Genomic DNA, 20,120 nt, shown 5'->3' on the forward strand with positions numbered 1-20,120 from the left:
AAGGAGGCCCCAGAAGTGGAACACAATCAGAATCACCTCTTGGTTTCTCATGATCACATTCAAAATCTACTTTAATACAGAAAATAGAAAAAAACATTTGTGGTGGGCCATTTTTCAAATCCAGAACTCAAGTTGAGGAAAAAGAAAAGTGTCCTCTAGCCATCATGGTTTGGAGTGTCAAGAGTTCTCTCTACTGCATAAGCCACAGCACTTTCTCACCAACAGATGCCCGACTACGGTTATTCTTGGTGTGCCAGCAAGTTATAAGACATACTCAACGGCTGTATCTCTAAGATTCTCTTAGTGGCCAACAAGGAGGAAAATTCTAAGGAAGGTACTTAGCACCTTATATTTCCTCATATGGTAACAGATGGAGGACTCAGCTGTGAGGTAGTGGCAACAATCCCCACATAATGAAAAAGAATTCAAGTCTATAGAATTGTTCTCTGGACACCAAAAACAGGCTGTCCTCCCAGATCTCATGTTCCAACCATCATGTGAAGCTGTCTACTTCAGGCATCCCAAGAAACTGAGAAGGAAAATGACTACTCAGCTTAAGGTTCTCAGGAGAAGCATAAAGAGACCTCACCAGAGCTGCCCAGGCACGAACTGCTGTGCTGAATTCATTAAGCATAACTTTTTTAATAGAAAAGAAAACTGAAGGACAAACCAAATTGAAAGAATCACTGTTATAATAACTTTAATTTATCTTGCATTTTACAGAAGTCTATGAACGATTTTAAAAAAGCACCGCCTTACCCCATCATGTTTCTCTGACAGTTGTTAAAGTAGGCAATGAGTATGTCAACAGCTTCAGCAACGGCATCTTGCAAGAATTTCAGACCAACCAGCCACACGCCAAAGAACTTGGCAGCTTTTCTATCTTGTTTTTAATACAGTGGTATATCCACTCTGATGGTAAACCTGTCCAGCCAAATCTCCACAACACACTTTGCAAAATCAGTGGTGATTAGCAAATTAGTTAGCTTTGGCACGGAGCTGTGCTCGCTTGCCCGTGACAGCCTGGAAGCCAGTTTTGATGCTGGCAACAGAGCATCGAGAATGACAAGTTTCGCACTGTAAGAAATAGAGTCGGGTGTCCTTTTGCAGGATTGTGTCTGGTGATCGGCACGTGTGACAGGTGACGTATTCCTCTGAGGAGAAACAACACACAGAATTACCTGGTAGCCACAGGTTTTTTTTTACCTGACCCAGAGGTTTTCTGTCTTCTAAAATGCTTCTACTGAACTCTGCAATCCCACACTGGAACCCAAGCTGAAAGCTTATCTTCGCTACACCCAGCTATTCTAGACGTAAGAAAACACAAGCTATCTGATGTGATAGTTCACAGACTTAACCATGGGTTAAAAAAAGGCTCCAAATGTCCAAAGAAGCAGTGACACATGCCAGATGCCTACTCCTGGCTTTGTCTATAGGAGACCCACTCAAGAGAGAACTAAATTGCTTTCTTAGGTGGGAACAGATCTGCCAATTTTAAGTGATTAGGAAGGTAAGAAAACTAGGTCAGATCAGGTCTGAATGCAGATAGATTTCTTTGACTTGGTCTTCAGCCTAGAACCAACCAGCAGCCTTGATCAGCTGGGTCTTCTTAGGAAATCCAAATCCCACCCCCTGACCCCCAACTGGCTACCAAGAGCCACCTCCCACCCCAGTTCTCCACCACTATCATGTTCCCTCATCTTCTAAGGCCAGCCTGTCTAGCTTCACTAAAAACCAATGGCTGTCACCCAGAATATTTCAGCCCAATGGGAACATTTCAGAGAGATGTGTTAAAAATTACACACTTACTGATATATCTTCTCAAAACATTTTCTATCTGTTTCTGTTGGAATCTTCCTTTAATTACAAGTTGATTATTACCATCTATAGAACCACTATGAAAGAAAACAAAAAATCTCTATTATTGTTTTTTCCTATAAGGAATCAAATACCAATCAAACATTTTAAATATTTATTTTTGTAATATATAAATATTAAATATTCAAATATTTTAATACTAAAATATATTCAATGACACAGGTAAGTTATAGAGGCAATACTACCTCGTTTCTAAAATTTAAGTAGTTGGTGCCTAATAACTTACCCTTATTTCCTAACATTAAATTCAATTTTTAATTACATCTTCAGCAACAAATGATTTATAATTAAGTCTAAAACCAGACTGGTTGAAAATCGGGAAAGGAGTATTGTCAAGGCTATATATTGTCACTCTGCTTATTTAATTTACATGCAGAGTCCATCACATGAAATGCCGGGCTGGATGAATCACAAGCTGGAATCAAGACTGCCGGGAGAAATATCAATAGCCTGATATGCAGATGACACCACCCATATGGCAGAAAGTGAAGAGGAACTAAAGAGCCTCTTGATGAGGGTGAAAAAGGAGAGTGAAAAAGCTGGCTTGGAACTCAACAGGAAAAAAACTAAGATGATATGGCCTCTGGCCCCATCACTTCATGCAGACAGATGGGGAAAAAGTGGAAACAGTGACAGATTTTATCTTTTTGGGCTCCAAAATTACTGCAGAGTGACTGCAGCCATGAAATTAAAAGATGCTTGCTCCTTGGAAGGAAAGCTATGACCAACCCTAGATAGTGTATTAAAAAGCAAAGACATCACTTTGCCGACAAAGGTCTGTCTAGTTAAAAGCTATGATTTTTCCAGTAGTCTTGTACGGATGTGACAGTTATACCATAAAGAAGGCTGAGTGCTGAAGAATTGATGCTTTCAAATTGTGGTGCTGGAGAAGACTCTTGAGAGTCCCTTGGACTGCAAGGAGATCAAACCAGTCAATCGTAAAGGAAATCAACCCCAAATATTCATTAGAAGGACTAATGCTAAAGCTCCAATTCTTTGGCTACCTGACGTGCAGAGCTGATGCAATGGAAAAGACCCTGATGCTGGGAAAGAGTGAGGGGAGGAGAAGGGAATGACAGAGGATAAGATTGGTTGGATAATATCACTGACTCAATGGACACTGAGTTCTGGCAGACAGTGATGGACAGGGAAGCCCGGCATGCTGCAGTCCATGGGGTCACAAAGAGCTGGACTCATCCATTGAAGGAAAAAAAAAAAACAGAACTGATTCCTTAACTGTGTGATGACCCATTCATGCCAACAAAGGACAATCACACTTTTATTGACTGCAAACCACATGCAAAGCAGTGAGGTGCACTATAAATATAATCTATGAAAAGAGCTACAGGTATCTTTAAAAATTCTAAGACCAAATCTTTTGATCAGTTGCATATAGTTAATGAAGATGTTCTAAAATTGTGGTGATGGTTAACTATGTGAACAAATTAGAAACTACTGGATTATACATTTTTAAATGTGTGAACTGTATGAAGCAATTTCAACCCCTCCCCCAAAAGTACAGTTGAAATCACAGGGCTCATACTGTCAATGATGCGTGAAGAGAAACTTTTTTTAAAGTAGTTGCTGACAAGTAATACTTTCGAGAAAGCAAGGCTCTGGGCTAGACATCATTTTTTTAAAAAGTTGATGCAAAAATAAATAATTTATATGGAAATGCACAGGACTGAGAATAGCCAAAATAATGATGAAAAAGGAGGAGAAAGTTGGAGGACTCATGTTTTCTGAGATCGAAATATATTGCAAAGCCACAGTGCTCATGTACATCAATGAAAAAAATTGAGAGTCCAAAAATAAACCCTTATTTTATTGTCAATTGATTCCTGAAGTAGTGTCAAGATAATTCACTGGAGCAGAGAATAGTTTTCTCAACAAATGGTGCAAGATCAACTAGGTTATCTATTTATACACAAAAGAAACAACTCTGACACTTTTAACATACAAAAAACTAGCCGCAAAATAAATTGTCGACCTAAACATAAGAGCTAAAATTGTAGTCATCTTAGAAGAAAACACAGACGTAAATCTTCATAACCATCTGTTAGTCAATAGTTTCTTAAATATGACACTTAAAAGCACAAGTGACCAAATAAACACACTGATAAATTGGGTTTCATCAAAATTAAGAATTTGATTTTGTATGGCTGCAATTTGGAATTTCAGTCATACAAAAATGTGAAAAGAAAAAAAAATTACAAATCAGGAAGTAAACAAAAATCCAGCCAACCAGTATTAAATCTATTCCTTTTCTAAGAACCTCTCCTATGATTCTCCTCTAACTGTAAGAGTTTATTATCGTCCTCCATGAACAACAACCCTTAATTTCCAGGCAACGGTGATTCCAGTGCTTGACACAGAAATCTTTTTCATTCACTGTCAAATTCAGTTTTCTTGATAGCCCTATAATATTTAGCTCACTGACTATAAATTCACTGGTTACAACTTGTTATAATTTACCTCACCTCCACAAAAACTATAATTATTTTGAGAAGTAGGAAAAATACTACTACCTTCTGCTCCATCAGTTTATGTAAGTTGGTAACAAATTTACATTTAAAATACAATTCTCCCACAACACAGCCCACATATCTACCACTGGTCAAGAAAATTACTCCTTAACCCCACAACAAATACAGCCAGTTCCCACAAAATGAGTTTCTAGATAGGGAGAGACGAGAACACCTTAATTACCTCTGTACTACCAACAAGGCACAAGATTAAGGCTTTAAGAGTTAAAAGCTCCCAAGAAATGTAGACCTGAGTTTACATCTTGACTGCAATTAACTAGCTATGTGACCTAGTGGCTCAGATGGTAAAGAATCTGCCTGCAATGCAGGAGACCCAGGTTCGATCCCTGAGTCAGGGAGATTCCCTGGAGAAGGAAATGGCAATCCACTCCAGTATTCTTGCCTGAAGTATCCCATGGACAGAGGAGTCTGACAGGCTTCGTGGGTTGCAAAGAGTTGGACACAACTGAATGACTAACACTTTTTCTTTTTTCTTTCTCTATGTGACCACCTATACAACCTCACTTCACCAAACCTGTTTCCAAATGTATTAAGATGGAGTAACACTACTTTCTAACAGTCCACAGAACTGTTGTAAAGATTGAGATGGTATCCAAAAGAGTCTGGCACACAATGGAAACTCAACATGTTAGTCATATTCATTACAACATTACTTATTTTTAAAGGGACATTCAGCTTACTTTGGTATACCTAACAGGCCTGTTCACATATGAGCCACTGTGGACCATTTTCCTATTCCCAAGTAGCCAACCTCTCCCATAGAAATGAACAAGTTTCCCTCCTTCATTGCCCTAAAAGTTCTTCTGACAATCACGTGGATGTTTTTTTTCCTAAGTGTATTACATATCTTTTCAAGTTAAAAGAAGTTCTTATAAAGTGTCCATTAATACTGTAAGTAACTGTATACAAACCTGAATATAGTTTCTTACCTTGTACCCAATTCAGCCAATAAAAATGCAAGGAGATGTTTAGGCTGACGATGTAATCTAAAAAGAAAGTGGAATAATATAAACCGTATCTTTCATGGAAATCTAACAAAACTTCTAAAAACCTCACTCTCTTCACTGTTTTGTAATTACTCAGCTGTCTGGTGAATTTTAGCACAGTTCATCAAACTCTGAAATGAAGATACATATGATACCATTTGTTTACATTTTAAAGCCCATAAAACAATACTACATTTTATTTACAAGTATATACACACTGGTAAATTATAGACATGGACAGGAAAGGTAAATACCAACTTTAAAGGATAAGATCTTTTTCTAGGAAGGAAAGTAAAAGAGATCAGAAAGATATATAAAGATGGCCTTAAATTGTAACTGTAAAGTCCCCTTTTTAAAGAAGTAAAAGGATCTGAAGTTAAAGTATCAAGACATCAAAACACACCAAATTAAGGCAATGAATACTTGGGTGTTTGTTATGCAAATTCCTATGTTTGGCATTTATTTTTAAAAAGGGAAGTATTTCATGGCAGCCCAACAACAGAAATTTAAAACAGCTAAAATATTCACCAACTGGGAAGTGGTTAAATTATGGTACATCCATTCTATCCTGCTTTTAAAATACAGGCCTCTAAATAAGAACAAAAAAGTATAAAATGAAAAAGCACATAAAACAAAAAAAGCAAATACAGAGTAATGCCACTCAGTACAACTTTTTAATTCTATTCACTTGGCACTGTTTGAGTTTGTTTCAATAACTAGATACGATTATAATTTTAAAAAGCTTTTTCCCCCAAATGTAATGAGTAAGGGTTGGTGAAATATAATAAAACTGGTAGGTACTTAAATTGCTAGTGGGAGTACAAACTGGTATAAACTTGCTGGAAAGCAACTTGCCGATATTTGCTATAAACAATGTCCATTCCTTTTGACTAGGCAATTCCCTTTTGGGAATTTTTGCCCTAAGGCTCTATTCTGAGTTCTGGCCAAGATACACGTATCAGGATTGTTCCGTGAAGCTCTGCCTGATATTGAAAAATTGGGAGCAACCATGTTCAACCAAGGAACTGTCAGAATATGTTGTTTAACTCTTAAAAACATTTGTAGAGATTATTTAATGATATGGGTAAAAAGTTCACTATATATGGAGAAAAATGTTAAAAAACAGTATAATAACCAATTTATTAAAAAATATTTAGATGCTTAAAAGTAGCTAAAGAGGGGGCTTCCCTGGTGATCCAGTGGGTAAGATTCTGCACTCACAATGCAGGGGGCCCACATCCAGTCCCTAGGCAGGGCCCTAGATTCCACATGCCACACCTAGGAGTTCACACACGGCAACTAAAGATCCCAAGTGCTGCAACTAAGAGCCGGAGCAGCCAAATAAACATCAAAACAAAAAAAGTAGCTAAACATGGAAATACTAAACTATGATTGCCTATCTCTTAAGGATGGACTTAAAACAGATGAGTTCTCATTTTCTTTAGCAGCTCTGTATTTTCTCATTTTCTATCTAATTTCTATAGATAGAAATACTATTACCACCACCAGCAAAAAAAAATAGTCTAAAACTTTTTAAGTCATGCCTATAAGCAATGAAAACAAGTGGTTACTCTGGTCAGTGAATTTTTAATGATTACATTTTTTTTATTTTGACTTCCCTGGTGCCTCAGATAGTAAAGCGTCTGCCTACAATGTGGGAGACCTGGGTTCGATCCTTGGGTCGAGAAGATCTCCTGGAAAAGGAAATGGCAACCCACTCCAGTCCTCTTGCCTGGAAAATCCCAAGGACGGAGGAACCTGGTGGGCTACAGTCCACGCGGTTGCAAAGAGTCGGACACGACTGAGCAATTCACTTTCTTTTCTTTCTTTCCCTTTTACGGACAACAAGCCTATATTACTTATGAAATTAAAGAACAAACAGGAGATAAGGTGAGTTGCCCTAAGGAACCTACCAAAAAAGGTGTAGCTGAGGAAGTCTGAGAAGAGCCAGGCCCAGACAGTGACATGGGGGTAAGACAGGCATGGAATGTGATGGTAATTAATGAAGTGGAAATCTCATCAACCGTGTCTTGGCAATAACCAAGGAAGCAGAACATTAAATGTAGCTGCCTTCCCAAAGCTCACTGCTTATACTTGCTTGGCAGGCCCACTCCAGCCTGATGGGCTTTTCCATCTGCCTGGGCTTCCCCGGCTTCTTTCTAAGGACTATACTCAGTCTCCTGACTCTTTACTCCATCTGGTTAGAATCCTCTCATAAGTCAGCATGAGTTCCCTTCCCTTACTTTTAGATGCCTAATAAATCAAGCCTTAAGACCTATGAATCCAAAGAACTGACGGACTTGAACTGTGACCTCCCTCAGCCCAACCCTGACACCCGTGTACTGTCTCCTTCCACCGGCAATAACGTCCACATTAAGGATATTTAATATCTACTCCACTGAGAACCTGGCATTTGGGATGGAGACTCCACATTAACCAACTTACAGTTTACAGATATCTGTAAAGTTGACAAAAGAAGTTTTCTTGGTTCCTACTCGGACGACCTGTGGTGGTTTCATGACAAATTTCCTTTTCTCTCCAGCTACCATATCTGGATTCTTTTCCCTCATGATGTTGAACACTCGATTCAGTAGCTATAGAGATAAAGTGGTATTCATGTACAGTCTTATTAACAGCGGGAGTATACAGTTCCCACTTGAGTAACTTGTGCATTTCCTTTAAGAACAAACTTTACTTCGTATCAAATGTACACATTCATCACATGTTCTGGAAGCTCCCTGAAAATAATTCTCAACCCTGAACAGCAACTGGTCCATTATGAAAGCAGAACAGTTCCATATTCAAAGTTAAAGGAATAAACAAGCTCCTACTAACTCTACTGTTACTGTCGGAAAATATGTGGTACCTGGAAAAGTAAAATTCAGACTACCTAGAACAAACTCCAGACTAGCCTGGCCCCATATTAACACTTCCTTTCTCTATTGTCCCCCTCGAGGGGGGCTCCAACGATCTTAGAAGCTCATGGATTCTGATGATACTATAATGACTGCCTGCCCCATACGTGGGCATCAGGCAGTGCTGTGCATTGGCTGTGTGACCTCTCTCGGTCTGTTTCATTATCAACCTGTACGTCAATGGCCCTTTCAATTCAGGGGACATTTATCCTGCTTTGAGTTCTAGTGAACAGTTTAGCCCCTTTCACAACAGAATTTTTCTTACCTCTTCATATGTGTAGTCTCTTTCTGAGCCTGCCCAAGCAGGGCCTGTCTGGTTACTGAATGAGATACCATCGTCTTTTTTGCTGTCTTCATCTTCTAAAGCTACAGATAACAAAGACTGTAAGAATGAGGGGTAGGGCCTGATACAAGAACAAAAAGGGGAAGGGAGACGCAGATCTAGAGAACTGAAAGCTTTAGGACATTTGTCTTCCCTCCCACAACTGCATTCATAACAGTCTCAACCATAAAGGCATCAAGGCTCTCAAACAACCCCATATTCTTATAGGGAGATATGACAACTTTCATAAATCATCCTTAATAAAGACCCCTCTAATTAGGAATCTGTGGTAATACAGACACACTGAACTGTTTCTTGATTTAACAAACCAACTAATGCACTAGGATAATTAAAGGAAAAAATGTCTGTTTTGAAGCACTTAACAAACACATCCATAAAAACCTGTCTGCTGACTGTACTAAATTCTCTTAAGTAGGTATAGTACTTCGAAACTAATAAACAGCACTTTTAACAAAATAGTAAAAGAAAAAAAAAATTCAGTTACAGTAATTGTCCCGATAGTCTAAATCAGTATGTTATAATGTAATCACACCTGTCAAGTTCTTCCCCTAAACTTTCATTATCAAGTTAGATTCTGTTTCCTTTTAGCTTCCATTACTTGGTAGTGGAAATAACGGGCCAAGAAAAAATAAATAAGGAACCCATTCATGAAAGAGACTAGGCCAAAGGTCTGCGTGAACCTAGAAATGAGCTGTTAAGCCCATCAATATTACCTTCATCTTTCTCTAGTATTTCATCCTCATCAGGGAACTTGACAACCTTCTTTTTCTTCTTTTTATTGCCAAGCATAATGTCAAGATCTTCCTCTGGTTCAGCTGGTTCCTGAACATCACTTTCAATCTTAAGGTCCTAAGAAAGTGAGTTAAGAGTCAACATTTTGCTGCTAGAATTATTATTACTTTTATTTTTAAATGATACGGGCTGACATGGCCTTGGGGGAAAAAAGTATTACATATTCAAAACTGAAGTTATAGATCAGAAATCTCTTTCACAGGTGAACCAAACTGGTTCAGAGTGTCAGTTAAACTGGAAAAATTTTAAGACACTTAACAAGGATTCTTATATCTCACTGACAATCTTCAGCAGGTATGGGCTTCAGGAATATTTTAACTAAGTTTCTAAGTATTCTGATGCAGTCAGTAAGAGCGCTTTTTCCTCCTGACACCAAATATGTGATGTTTTTCCACACAACTTTTCCAACTCTGACACTAGCTAGATAACATACAAATCAATGTAGTTCTGACACTATCCAGTTAGTGACAAACTCCATGGATTTAAGGGCTCAGTCCCTTAAGACTGTTTTCATTTCAGAGGCAAATTTCAAGTAGAGAGTCCCCAGGTTTCCCACACATATGTCCTACTTAAAGTTCAGGGGTTCCCAGACACCCCTAATTCAATCATTTGCTAGAAGGGCTCAAAGAACTCAGGAAAACACTTACCTTATTATACTTGATACGTATATACACAATATATAAAGGATACACCTGGAAACAGCCAAATGGAGAACATGCATAGAGCAAGAACAAGGAGGCAGAAGTGTAGTGGCTTCCATGCTCTCTCCAGGTATACCACTCTCAACATCCCAATGTGGTCACCAGCACTGAAGCTCTCCAAACCTGTTCCCCAAGGGTTTTTTACTGAGCCCACCCATGAGATTTTTATGGAGGCTTCATTCTGTAGGCATCATTGATGAAATCATTAGCTCCTGGTGATCAAACTCAGATCCAGAGATTCCAAGAGTCTTAGGAACTGTATGCCAGGACCAGTGGAAAAGACCAGATATTTTTTTTCTTATATCATTGCCAGCCTGGCACTAGGCTGTAAGGAGGTCTTTGGGCAACACTTCAACAGATGAAATCATGAAAGAGGGAAAAGGCAGAACCCATGGAGAATTAGGGTCACATGATGAATGGACAGAAAGAAGGTAAAGCTTGATCCCAAGATTAGCTGCTACAGTCATGGATATAAACCAGGCACAACCTTGAAATGAGACACAAAAACCCTAAAAGAGCAGAAAGGGGCAGTTTTAGTTCCAGCATTCTAATCTCACTTATTTACATCAGTGTATCCAACCTGAAGTGTGCTGTCAACATTACTTATCAATATCTACTTTTGTGCTACTCTGTAAACCTTGCTATAGCAATTTTAGAAATCTAATGAGCAAAAAAGCTCAAATAGCCAGGAATAAATAAAGTGCAGCCTTAAAATGTCAAATCCAGCTGTGTTGTCTCAGTGCCACATCTGACCATCAAAGACCAATCAGCCCATGTGTATCAGCTGGATACATCAGACAAGAAACCAGATATTAACCTAGTCTCTAAGACGACAATCAGTAAATGAGAAACTCAGACAGGCTAAATCTAAGTTAGCACACACCAGTCAGCTTTTAGTCCTATATTAATAATTTTATCCCAGTAAGCTCTATCTCTAACCTGGAAGCTAAGACCCAGTGAAAGGTAGAGAATAGCACAAAGTAGTTTTCAAGATTTTTCAAAAGCCCTGTGGTGGTCTGAAAATTCAAATCTTAAAAACACTTCAGCCTCAAGTTAATGTCCATGTCTTGCCTGATAAGGGTACTTGCAACTTCTTGTTATGACTTAAGAGCACAGAAAAAAGTATCCAAGCACTAAAAGTAGAGCTTATAAGTGACTCTTCAGGACAAAAGTTACTACAGAAATTTGTTAACCAAGACTTTCTGTGGCACATCTCTAACGTGTCACCTGGTTACCCAGGATATTTATACTTCGTTTATTCAGTATAATCTGAACATTTCTCTTTATCAATTTCCCTACAATAGTAGGAAAAGAAGAGCATCTCCAAACAAGGAGAGAACAGGATAAATCCAGGTAAAATCATCTTATTCTAAAGAACTCCAAATTATCCCCGAACCTCTGAAAACGGAAAGTATCTTACTCGTTTTAGTACCCTAACAATTAGCACACAATGCCTGACTCATGTGTTTTCACTAATACGTATCTGCTAAATTAACAAATCATTAAAGAACAGACTTTCAGCTCCTTCCTCTACCCATCCTCCTATTCACCTACTTAGCCATCCATCTTTCTACTCCTTATTCAAAGTAATTCTGAGATATTTATATTAGAAATCAATCCAGTAATAAGACAACTACAGAGCCCCAAGTCCCCACAACATCAGAGGATTCCATAAAACCAGCCTGACTGCTCTGGATCTCCTGTAGGAGAACAGGCCATAAAATCAGCCACCAACCACCACAGGCCGGGGTTCATTCTTTGCTGCTCAGAGGTATATACATAAATCTGTGTATCCTCAACATGCTACCGAAAGTTAAACAGAAGAAATCATAGGGATATTTGCTCTACGGGATTTCTCACAGAAATATCTCTCCTCAGCCAATCTCAGTATGATTAATGACAAGTGGCATTTTGTAATCATCTTAATGGCACACAATACAATGTGTAAAAACTAAATTTACATTCCTTTAAAATATCTAGTCAGACACAATGCCAAGAAAACGACCTTAACAGTAGTGACTAAATCCTTAATTAAAAAAGCAAACAAAGAGGGAGAAACATCAGCCATTAGCAACCTTTCAAGAGGTCAAATTTTACCTTCAATAAGAAAGCAATACTACCTTTATACCTTCTTCAGCTTCATCAATATCAAATATCTTTTTTGATTTTTTCTTCTTTTTCTTCTGATTAAAGAAATTCAAATCATCTAGATCATCAGAAGCATCTAAAAGATAATTGAGATTATCAATTATTAGCAAATAGCAAAGGCAGAGCATTGAGTTAAACCAATACTTTAGCTAGTAATCAAGTCACCAGAATGAGAGAGACTGGTATTATTTAGCACAGTAATTCCTCTACAACTACAAAGGCTATGGTTCTAAAAATGCAATGGCAGGTCAACTCAAAGCTTTGTAGATTACCTGGCTAGGGGACCATATGCTGTGCTCAGTCACTTAGTCTCATCCAACTCTTTGTGATGCTGTGGACTGCAGCCCTCCAGGCTCCTCTGCCCATGGAATTTTCCAGGCAAGAATACTACAGTAGGGTGTCATTTCCTACTCCAGGGGATCTTCCAGATCCAGGGATTGAATCCGGGACCATGTAGGGATTATTTATGTAGTAGCTGACCATATGATGCCTCATTGTTCCCCAAACAAAGTCAGGGTTCTAACATAATTTTCCAAGGCTCTCCAGCTTTATCTACTTCTGCCTAGTCTCTCATATTCCACCTTAATCCCTAGTTCCAGCTCAACTGAACTACCTCCACTTCTTAGTGCGGTGTGTGTGGTCTCTCACCTTCAAGCCTTCCTATGGACCCTCTCCCATAGCTCTTACCTTCATCTCACAGGATCTTTGTTAGAAGTTACTTCCACCAAAGTCTTCTCTAAGCCTATCTTTCCTATCCCCTAACTGGGTTAGGTATCCTGTAGGTGCTTTGATAACAGTACCTTCTGTCACTCCAATAGAGGTGTTTACTTGCTGCTGGTCTATCTCCCAATGAGATACCAAGGGATTATGCCTTTCTCACCTAAATTACTGTGCCTAGTCCAATAAGTTATTCAATCAATCAACCAACAAAAGGCCTTGTAAAGTATTTCACGTTCATTAAAATGAGAGAATATGAACAAAATGAAATTTTATCCACCATTAATGAGTAAAAATAGGTTTGGTTCAATAAGTTTTCCATTTGTTCTGCCCTACTGTACACTAGGAATATTTCTAAGTGCCTCTATTACAAAGTTTTTCAAGGAGCTATTTATGAATTCATAATTAATTCTTATTAAAAGAATGATTTGTTTTCCAACTTTGTTTTAAACGTTTACAAGATGCTTAGCACATGGCAGATGCTCAATGAATGTCAGTTTTCTCTACCCCTAGTACAGTGTCTTCTACTCAACAGACACAAGCATGTTTACTAAATCATTTAAATGGTGTTTATGTTAGAGCACAAGAGTAACTAATGCTGGCTGTAATTTTAATGTCTTCTATATATTTTCAAACTTGTTAAGACATGAAACTATCTTGGTCCTATTTCTTTCTGCCTACATGCAAATACAACCACCGTTAAAATTGGAAAAGAGACAGGAAAAAAAAAAAAACTTGAAGAGACTTCTGGACAGGTTAGATTGGAAAACCAGCCTTGGATTGACAAAGTTTTATCATCTTTGTCCTGTGGATTTGGTGGAATCTTCCCTGAAACAAGTCTAGAAGAAATCTGGCAAGGTCCCATGTGCCCCATGTATTCATGGCCTCAGCTTCACTGCAACAGCCTCTTAGGCTGCAAGGGTCATTGTGTGCACAAAATTCAAAACACCAATGGACGAGAACGAGGTCTTCCAGAACAGTATTGACTCTCTCAGGTTTACCACTTACCTTTTTTCCTACTGTCTTCTTCATCAGCTTCTACATCTTTGTCCTCAGTTGGCTCTGGCTCCACTTCTTTTGTTTCTGAGGGCTGGGTTTCTTCTGTCTGGGCATCCCCTTCCTCATCTAACATAAAAGGCTTCTTCTTCTTCTTTTTCTTCTTGCTCATAGTAGGATCAAAAATCATCTGTTTAAAAGATAAGAAAAGAAACCAGGACCATGTGATTATTTATAATGATGCTCACATAACAAGCGTGCTGCAGTCTCAAAAGGCATACTCTTAAAAAACACATGTACTGTTTTTTTAATTTATAAATTATCACAAGATAATAGAATTTAGGAAAGGGAGCTTAGCATTATAATAACCCAAGTTTCGTCCCTTGCTTTATAAATGAGAAAACCAAAGCCCAGACAAGTCATACATGTTTTAAGTTTAGTAACCTGGGTTGCTACACCAGGAGACTTGACCTGATTTTAAAAAAACTTAAAAGTTTTTTTTATCCTGAAATTCAAACTTTTAAAGAAATCCATCATCAACCCTTCATATAACAAATCTCTGAGTAAAAGAAACTTCTATACAAACTTTTACTCTGCTTTGTTCTTCTAGAACATTAAAAGATAAAATGTTTAAAAGCGCAAGTCCAGAACCTAACTGACTGAATTCAAATCCTAATTCTGGTTTTTACTTTTGTTACCCCAGATAAGTTCTTGCCCTCTCCTCGCCTCAACTGTAAAGTGGAGATCAGGAGTAGAACCAAAACCAAACCTAAAAAGGTAAATAGGCTTCCCTGGGGGCTCAGACAGTAAAGAATCCACCTGTAATGTGGGAGACCTGAGTTAAATCCCTGGGTTGGGAAGATCCCCTGGAGGAGGGCATGGCAACACCCTCCAGTATTTTTGCCTGGAGAATCCCTTGGACAGAGGCCACTTCAGGTCCATGGGGTGGCAAAGAGTCAGACATGACTGAGCGACTAAGCAAAAAGGTAAATATACATAAAACACTTGGCACAGCACCTGGTACAAAAGTACTCAATAAATGTTAGCAATTGTTATACAATTTATATATAATGTTTAGAGTTGACAAAGCATAGTATGTCTTGATTCCTATCACCAAAATCCATCAACTCAGGGTGATCTAATGATATATCATGAAACTCAAAAAAATTCCCAAATTGAATGTAATTAACTTAAATTCCTTTATGTCCCAAGTACATTAAGGAAACTGAGCTACACTGAAACCTAACTATGGTCTGTAATAAGGGAGAGTGGTATATTATCACCCTCACCCAATAAAGAAGGATCTGCAAGATGTTTTGGAAATTGATACAGCCTCATTTCAAAGTTATCCCATCCTACCATAAGAATGCTCTAACTGTATATATGATTAATTCTGGAAAGCAGTCAGTCTGAGGAGCGTAGTTTGGCACACTTAAGAGTAGTAAACAGAAGAGTCAGGAGGAAGGAGTTCCCCACCGCTGACCTACTGGGTCCTGGGTCACCCTAAATACAGTGTTGTAATCATTCCAAGGAAGAAGCTGTAATTCATCCTCATTCCTGAAATATGCAGATTTGGCAAAAGGACAGATAACACTCCAACCACTATAAATCTGGTTGTCTGGCAGGGCTTACATGCCATTTATTGCATTTTTTTTTCAGTATCAAGTTTGCCTAGAATATTAATTATCTTTTAACTATTATTCAGCAAAACAGACCAAAGATGAGAGGGATATCCACTGCCCTGTTATCCTCTGAAAAACATTCAAATAGGTCCACAGGGAAACATTATGGTTGTAGCCTTGAAAAGGGTTATAAATATGCAAGAATTATACACTGACGTAATTAACATCTCTCCCAATTACCGTCTCTGGATGCTGAAGACATATACTCATCCCTTCATTTTATTCACACCACTCAGCAAAACTAGAGTTTAAAAATATGGAAACCAGGGATTCCTAAACAGTACCCAAAGCAGACCTCCCTCAAACCACAAGGTCAGTCTTGACTTATATGTGTTTTTTTTCTTTTTTTTTAAAAGACTTTTATATCTGATTTAACAAAGTATCACTGTCCAGATGTTTTATGAGACTAGTTGGGATCTGAGAAGCAAATAGTTGCTCACAGTGTGCTTACGGAAAAATCAGACTCTTTTCAGCTATCTTTTTAAGTATACAATAGTCTTCAAATGTTTTCTCTTTTTAACTTCCCACACTGGGCTGGGTTGAAGAAGGTGAGGAAAAGGGATACCAGCAAAAATTACCAACAGACTAAAGTGCTTCAGCAAACTGGAAGCCTACTCACATCTATCATACCTTATTCAAAGTAACTTTAAGGCCTAGAAGGCACCACCCCAGGAAGGCAGGAGTGAGTTGCAAAAGAACCCAGAGAGGCAAGGTGAGCAGAACAAATGCTGTATGGTCATCTCTGGGTGACAGGATTCTGGGAGATTTTTATTTGTATTTTGTTCTTCTGTGTTTTGTATACTTCATACAATACACATTCCATTTTTCATTCTGTTTCTTTTGTAAAACACCTTACCATGTCATGTGAAAACCCAGTATTCAGATACTTTGTGAATGGGGCCCAGTAATAAGCAATAATCTTAGCTACTGACAGCACTTTGATGCCTGCAGATCAGGGAACTTTTCCTCACATGGCAGCACTCCTATTTCTAGGATACTGCTTTTCAGAGGTCGGTTTAAAAGAGATTATGCTATGTGAGTTTTGGGCTTACTTGCCAGGTTTGAAAGGAAGTGTGCAGTTTATGGCAACTATACATTAAAAAACTAAAAGAAAAACAGGAAATGTGAAAAAGACATAAATTACTTTTTATTAGTAGATTTTTTAATCCTCTATCCTGGCTACCAGGCAGGACTACTTCTGCTGTAGGACATCGCTAACAGTTTATCATTTCCACCTACTGATTTTTCACTTGATCCTTACAGGCCTGTAAAGTAGCCAGAAGTTAAGGATTGGCCTAAGAAAACTTCTCTATCCAACAGGATTAGAGGAACCAGAACCTGCACATACCTTCAGATTGGAAGGCAAAGGTGGGATTCTAGTTTCACTAACTTGCTCTGTGATGTTGGGCAACTTAACTTCCCTGGGCAGTAATTTCCAGTTTACAAAATGGACTGGTAGATCTGAGAAATGCAAAGCTTTTTAATACTTTATTGGCTTTCAAAGTCCTCTGCTGGAATGCTGGTTCTGCCATCTCTGCTTGACAAAATCCTTTTCACCCTTCAGTAATATTCCACTTCTTTCAACATCTAATCCCATCGCTAAAACTGAACCCTCCAGCCCTCCAAACTGCTGTTAATGCTCTATTTCTACCTCCTGTACCAACTAGCAGTATATTTCTTACAACACTTGTGAGCACTTTACCATATAAAACACAGAATAGCACCCCAGAGAATTCTGTGCTATATAGATGCTTACTTGTTAAAGGTAATGAAAGGCTTAGAAAATGAGTAAGAAAAAACCAAACATGACACAACGCCTCTCAGAACTTTTGAAAGACAATGGTGGGCAGCAACATCTAACCATGACCTCCAAAACAGGTATCACATACTTCCCTTAGACTCAGTTTCCTTCCTCAGAGTCTCCTAGGCACCAAACAGAGATTTGGAATTCTAAATACTACTGGCTCGGTCACTATTTGATCACAGGCATCACACAACTCTCTAGACGCCTCAGTATTCTCATTTCTGAGAATTGAGAGCTTGGAATCGCCTCCAGAGTAAAATCCCAAATCCCTTAATTTGTCTTCAAACTCCTCCATGAACTAGCCACTACCTATATTTTAAGGAATTAACTCTAACCAAGTTGGATAATATTCTACTTCCTTGCCCTGAATCCTTTCCACTACTTGAAGAAATTCAAAGCATTTTCAGGACCCACCTCAAATGACAAAGCTCAAAATAGCTTCGAATTTTTCTCTGCTCTCCAAGGCCCCACTGGCCAATCACTCGAATGTTTACAGAAATTAGTCAAAAACTTTAGGGGGTTTTCCAGCGGTAGTTCTCCTCAGAGTGTTAATCAATAGCTATGGCTCGTACTTAAAAGTGAAATGTCATTTTAGGCCGTGTGGATTTAAATAAACTGCGATAAACCTGACCAAAAAGGGACTTGAGGAAATTTGCTGGGGTACAAGCAAGACAGTGGGAAAAGACAGAGGGAGCTTTGCAGCCCGGACTTCCCGCTGACGTTGCTGAGAGCTATGCTAAGGCAGGCTCAGGGACTCCCGCCCTAAAACTTTCTCAGGTTAATCACTTTTTCAGGCTGAAGGATGTTTTCCTCTTGCCTTCTCCCCCTCTCCCGTCTTAAAAGAAAAAAAAAAAAAAAAAAAGCTCTAAATAAGAACAAAAGTGGATGCCGGGCAGGACAAGCCAGCCTGGAAAGTTTGCAACGCGGTCGCTCTACCAGAGCCGAGAGACGCTCCTCTCAGTACCACCAGAGCCCAGCGAGGAAGAGTTGAAGCTGCAGAGTCAAATCGAAAGGAATGCAGGAGTCGCCAGCCCCAATCTCGTTTAGTTGGGGCATGGACCGGGTATTCAAGCCCTCTTCTGGAGGGCAACTCTACGTGCTCTCCATTCCGGAAACGCCGGCCACGGGAGGACGCCGGCATCAGCGCGGCCGCCCTGAGGAGAGCCGGCAACCGCCAAGCCAGGGCTCCAGAGCCCTCGCCGGCTCTACCGCTCCGGGTCGCCTAGGCCCGGCTGCCCCACATGGCGGCGGCCGGCCGCTAGGCCGCAGGCCCAGTCTCCCATACTGGGGTGGGTCTGGCTCACTGCCTTGGTCCCTAGACATAGTGACAGTCTCAGGCCCTCACCTCGTCCCCGGACATGGCTGCGGCTCGAGTGGGCTCGGCACGGACGGAAAGTCTGACGGGTCAGCCCCAGGCCCCGGCTTCAGCGCTGCTCCTGCCGACACTTCTCCCACCACCGCACTAGGCTCTTGCATCAGCGAAAGGGAACGACACCCCGCCCTCTCCTCCCAAGCGTTATAAACGCGCCTGCGCAGAGACCGCCAATGCGCAGGCGCGCGGAGAAGCCGACCTAGCGCGCTCCGACTGGCGCGAGTTACCAGGCGACGCCGTGCGCCGGCAAGCTGGGACTTGTAGTCCGCCGGGAAGAGGCAGCCGCTAGCGCGGCGACTGCCCAGCGACCCCTGCGCGTGCGCGACGCTGAGGAAGCCGGCCCGGAAGGTTCGACTTTGCCGGTGGCTGTTCTTATCTCCGGTTCTGGAGGAGCAGGGAACCCAAGCTGTTCAGCGTTTCTTGTGGAGTGAATTCGGGGCGGTTTCTCCTGAGTTAGGGAGGTGGGTGAGGCATTCAGTAATATGAACTCTTTGGGGCTTTAATTTCTCTGCTACCACCTCCACCGTGTCCCATGGGGTATGCTAGTGTTTGAGTAACTCGAAGTTGGAAGCGGAGGCGCTCAACTCACTGAGGAGTTTTACTTCAGAAATCTAACCCAACAGCCTGGATTTCAGTCTGGGAGGTCGGAAACCAAAAGCCTCCTCCCTGTAGACGGGAAAAGAGACATCTCATGAGGAGAAACGGCCTGGCAAGAGGCATTCTGTCCGGAAACCTCAAAATCCTTGTTTGTAAAGACTTCGAATGCGTGGGTGCAATTCCCCTTGAGGCATAATAGAAGCAGTGAGCCTTTGGGGCTCTATTGTCAGTGCCCCCCAGCCGAAGACCACCCAGAACACTCGTCTTGTTGAACAAAGCTGGGCTTATTGTCTCATAAGGAGTGGAGGCACAGCCTGAGGTGCAGGGGGCATGTCAGGAAGAAGAATGAAAGAATTTACAGGGTCGGAGCTTGTATTAGGTAATTTGGGGGAGGGTTCCAGGAAGCAGGCCTCTCAGGATTGGATGCTGTTAAGGAGATTAAGGTAATTCTGATAGGTATTTTAGTAATTCTTTCCTAAAAAAGGGAGAAGAACCAAGAGTGGGTGTGTGTGTGTGTGTGTGTGTGTGTGTGTGTGTGTGACAACTGTGTGAGACAATCCACAATTGGTTAGCACTCTCCATTGCATGCTAGTCTGTAATTTAAGCATGGTAGGTAAAATAAGGCTCTTGCCTCCAAGGAGCC

General features: G+C 40.2%; 1 protein-coding gene across 1 annotated transcript; it reads right to left on the bottom strand.

Moving 5' to 3' along the window:
- Window positions 1-683: 683 nt before the first annotated feature.
- Window positions 684-18,993, bottom strand: EIF2S2 (eukaryotic translation initiation factor 2 subunit beta). The gene is made up of 9 exons (XM_052650645.1): window positions 18,854-18,993; window positions 14,035-14,212; window positions 12,282-12,385; window positions 9,382-9,517; window positions 8,591-8,691; window positions 7,856-8,004; window positions 5,354-5,410; window positions 1,810-1,895; window positions 684-1,154 (listed from the first exon to the last, which is right to left on the bottom strand). Exons 1-9 carry the CDS (start codon window positions 18,866-18,868, stop codon window positions 979-981), a joined length of 1,002 nt encoding a protein of 333 aa, XP_052506605.1. The 5' UTR covers window positions 18,869-18,993; the 3' UTR covers window positions 684-978.
- Between the last annotated feature and the right edge of the window lie 1,127 nt (window positions 18,994-20,120).

The sequence above is a fragment of the Budorcas taxicolor genome, chromosome 13 (genome assembly GCF_023091745.1).
Source record: "Budorcas taxicolor isolate Tak-1 chromosome 13, Takin1.1, whole genome shotgun sequence".
Taxonomy (NCBI): domain Eukaryota; kingdom Metazoa; phylum Chordata; class Mammalia; order Artiodactyla; family Bovidae; genus Budorcas; species Budorcas taxicolor.

Bases quoted from the DNA above. Each gene is read 5' to 3' on its own strand.
- EIF2S2 (XM_052650645.1), bottom strand. The intron at 8,005-8,590 runs GTAAGAAAAATT...TTATCTCTATAG, and splicing joins GAGACTACACATATGAAGAG to CTACTGAATCGAGTGTTCAA. The intron at 1,155-1,809 runs GTAAGTGTGTAA...GTTTCTCCTCAG, and splicing joins TGTTTTGAGAAGATATATCA to AGGAATACGTCACCTGTCAC.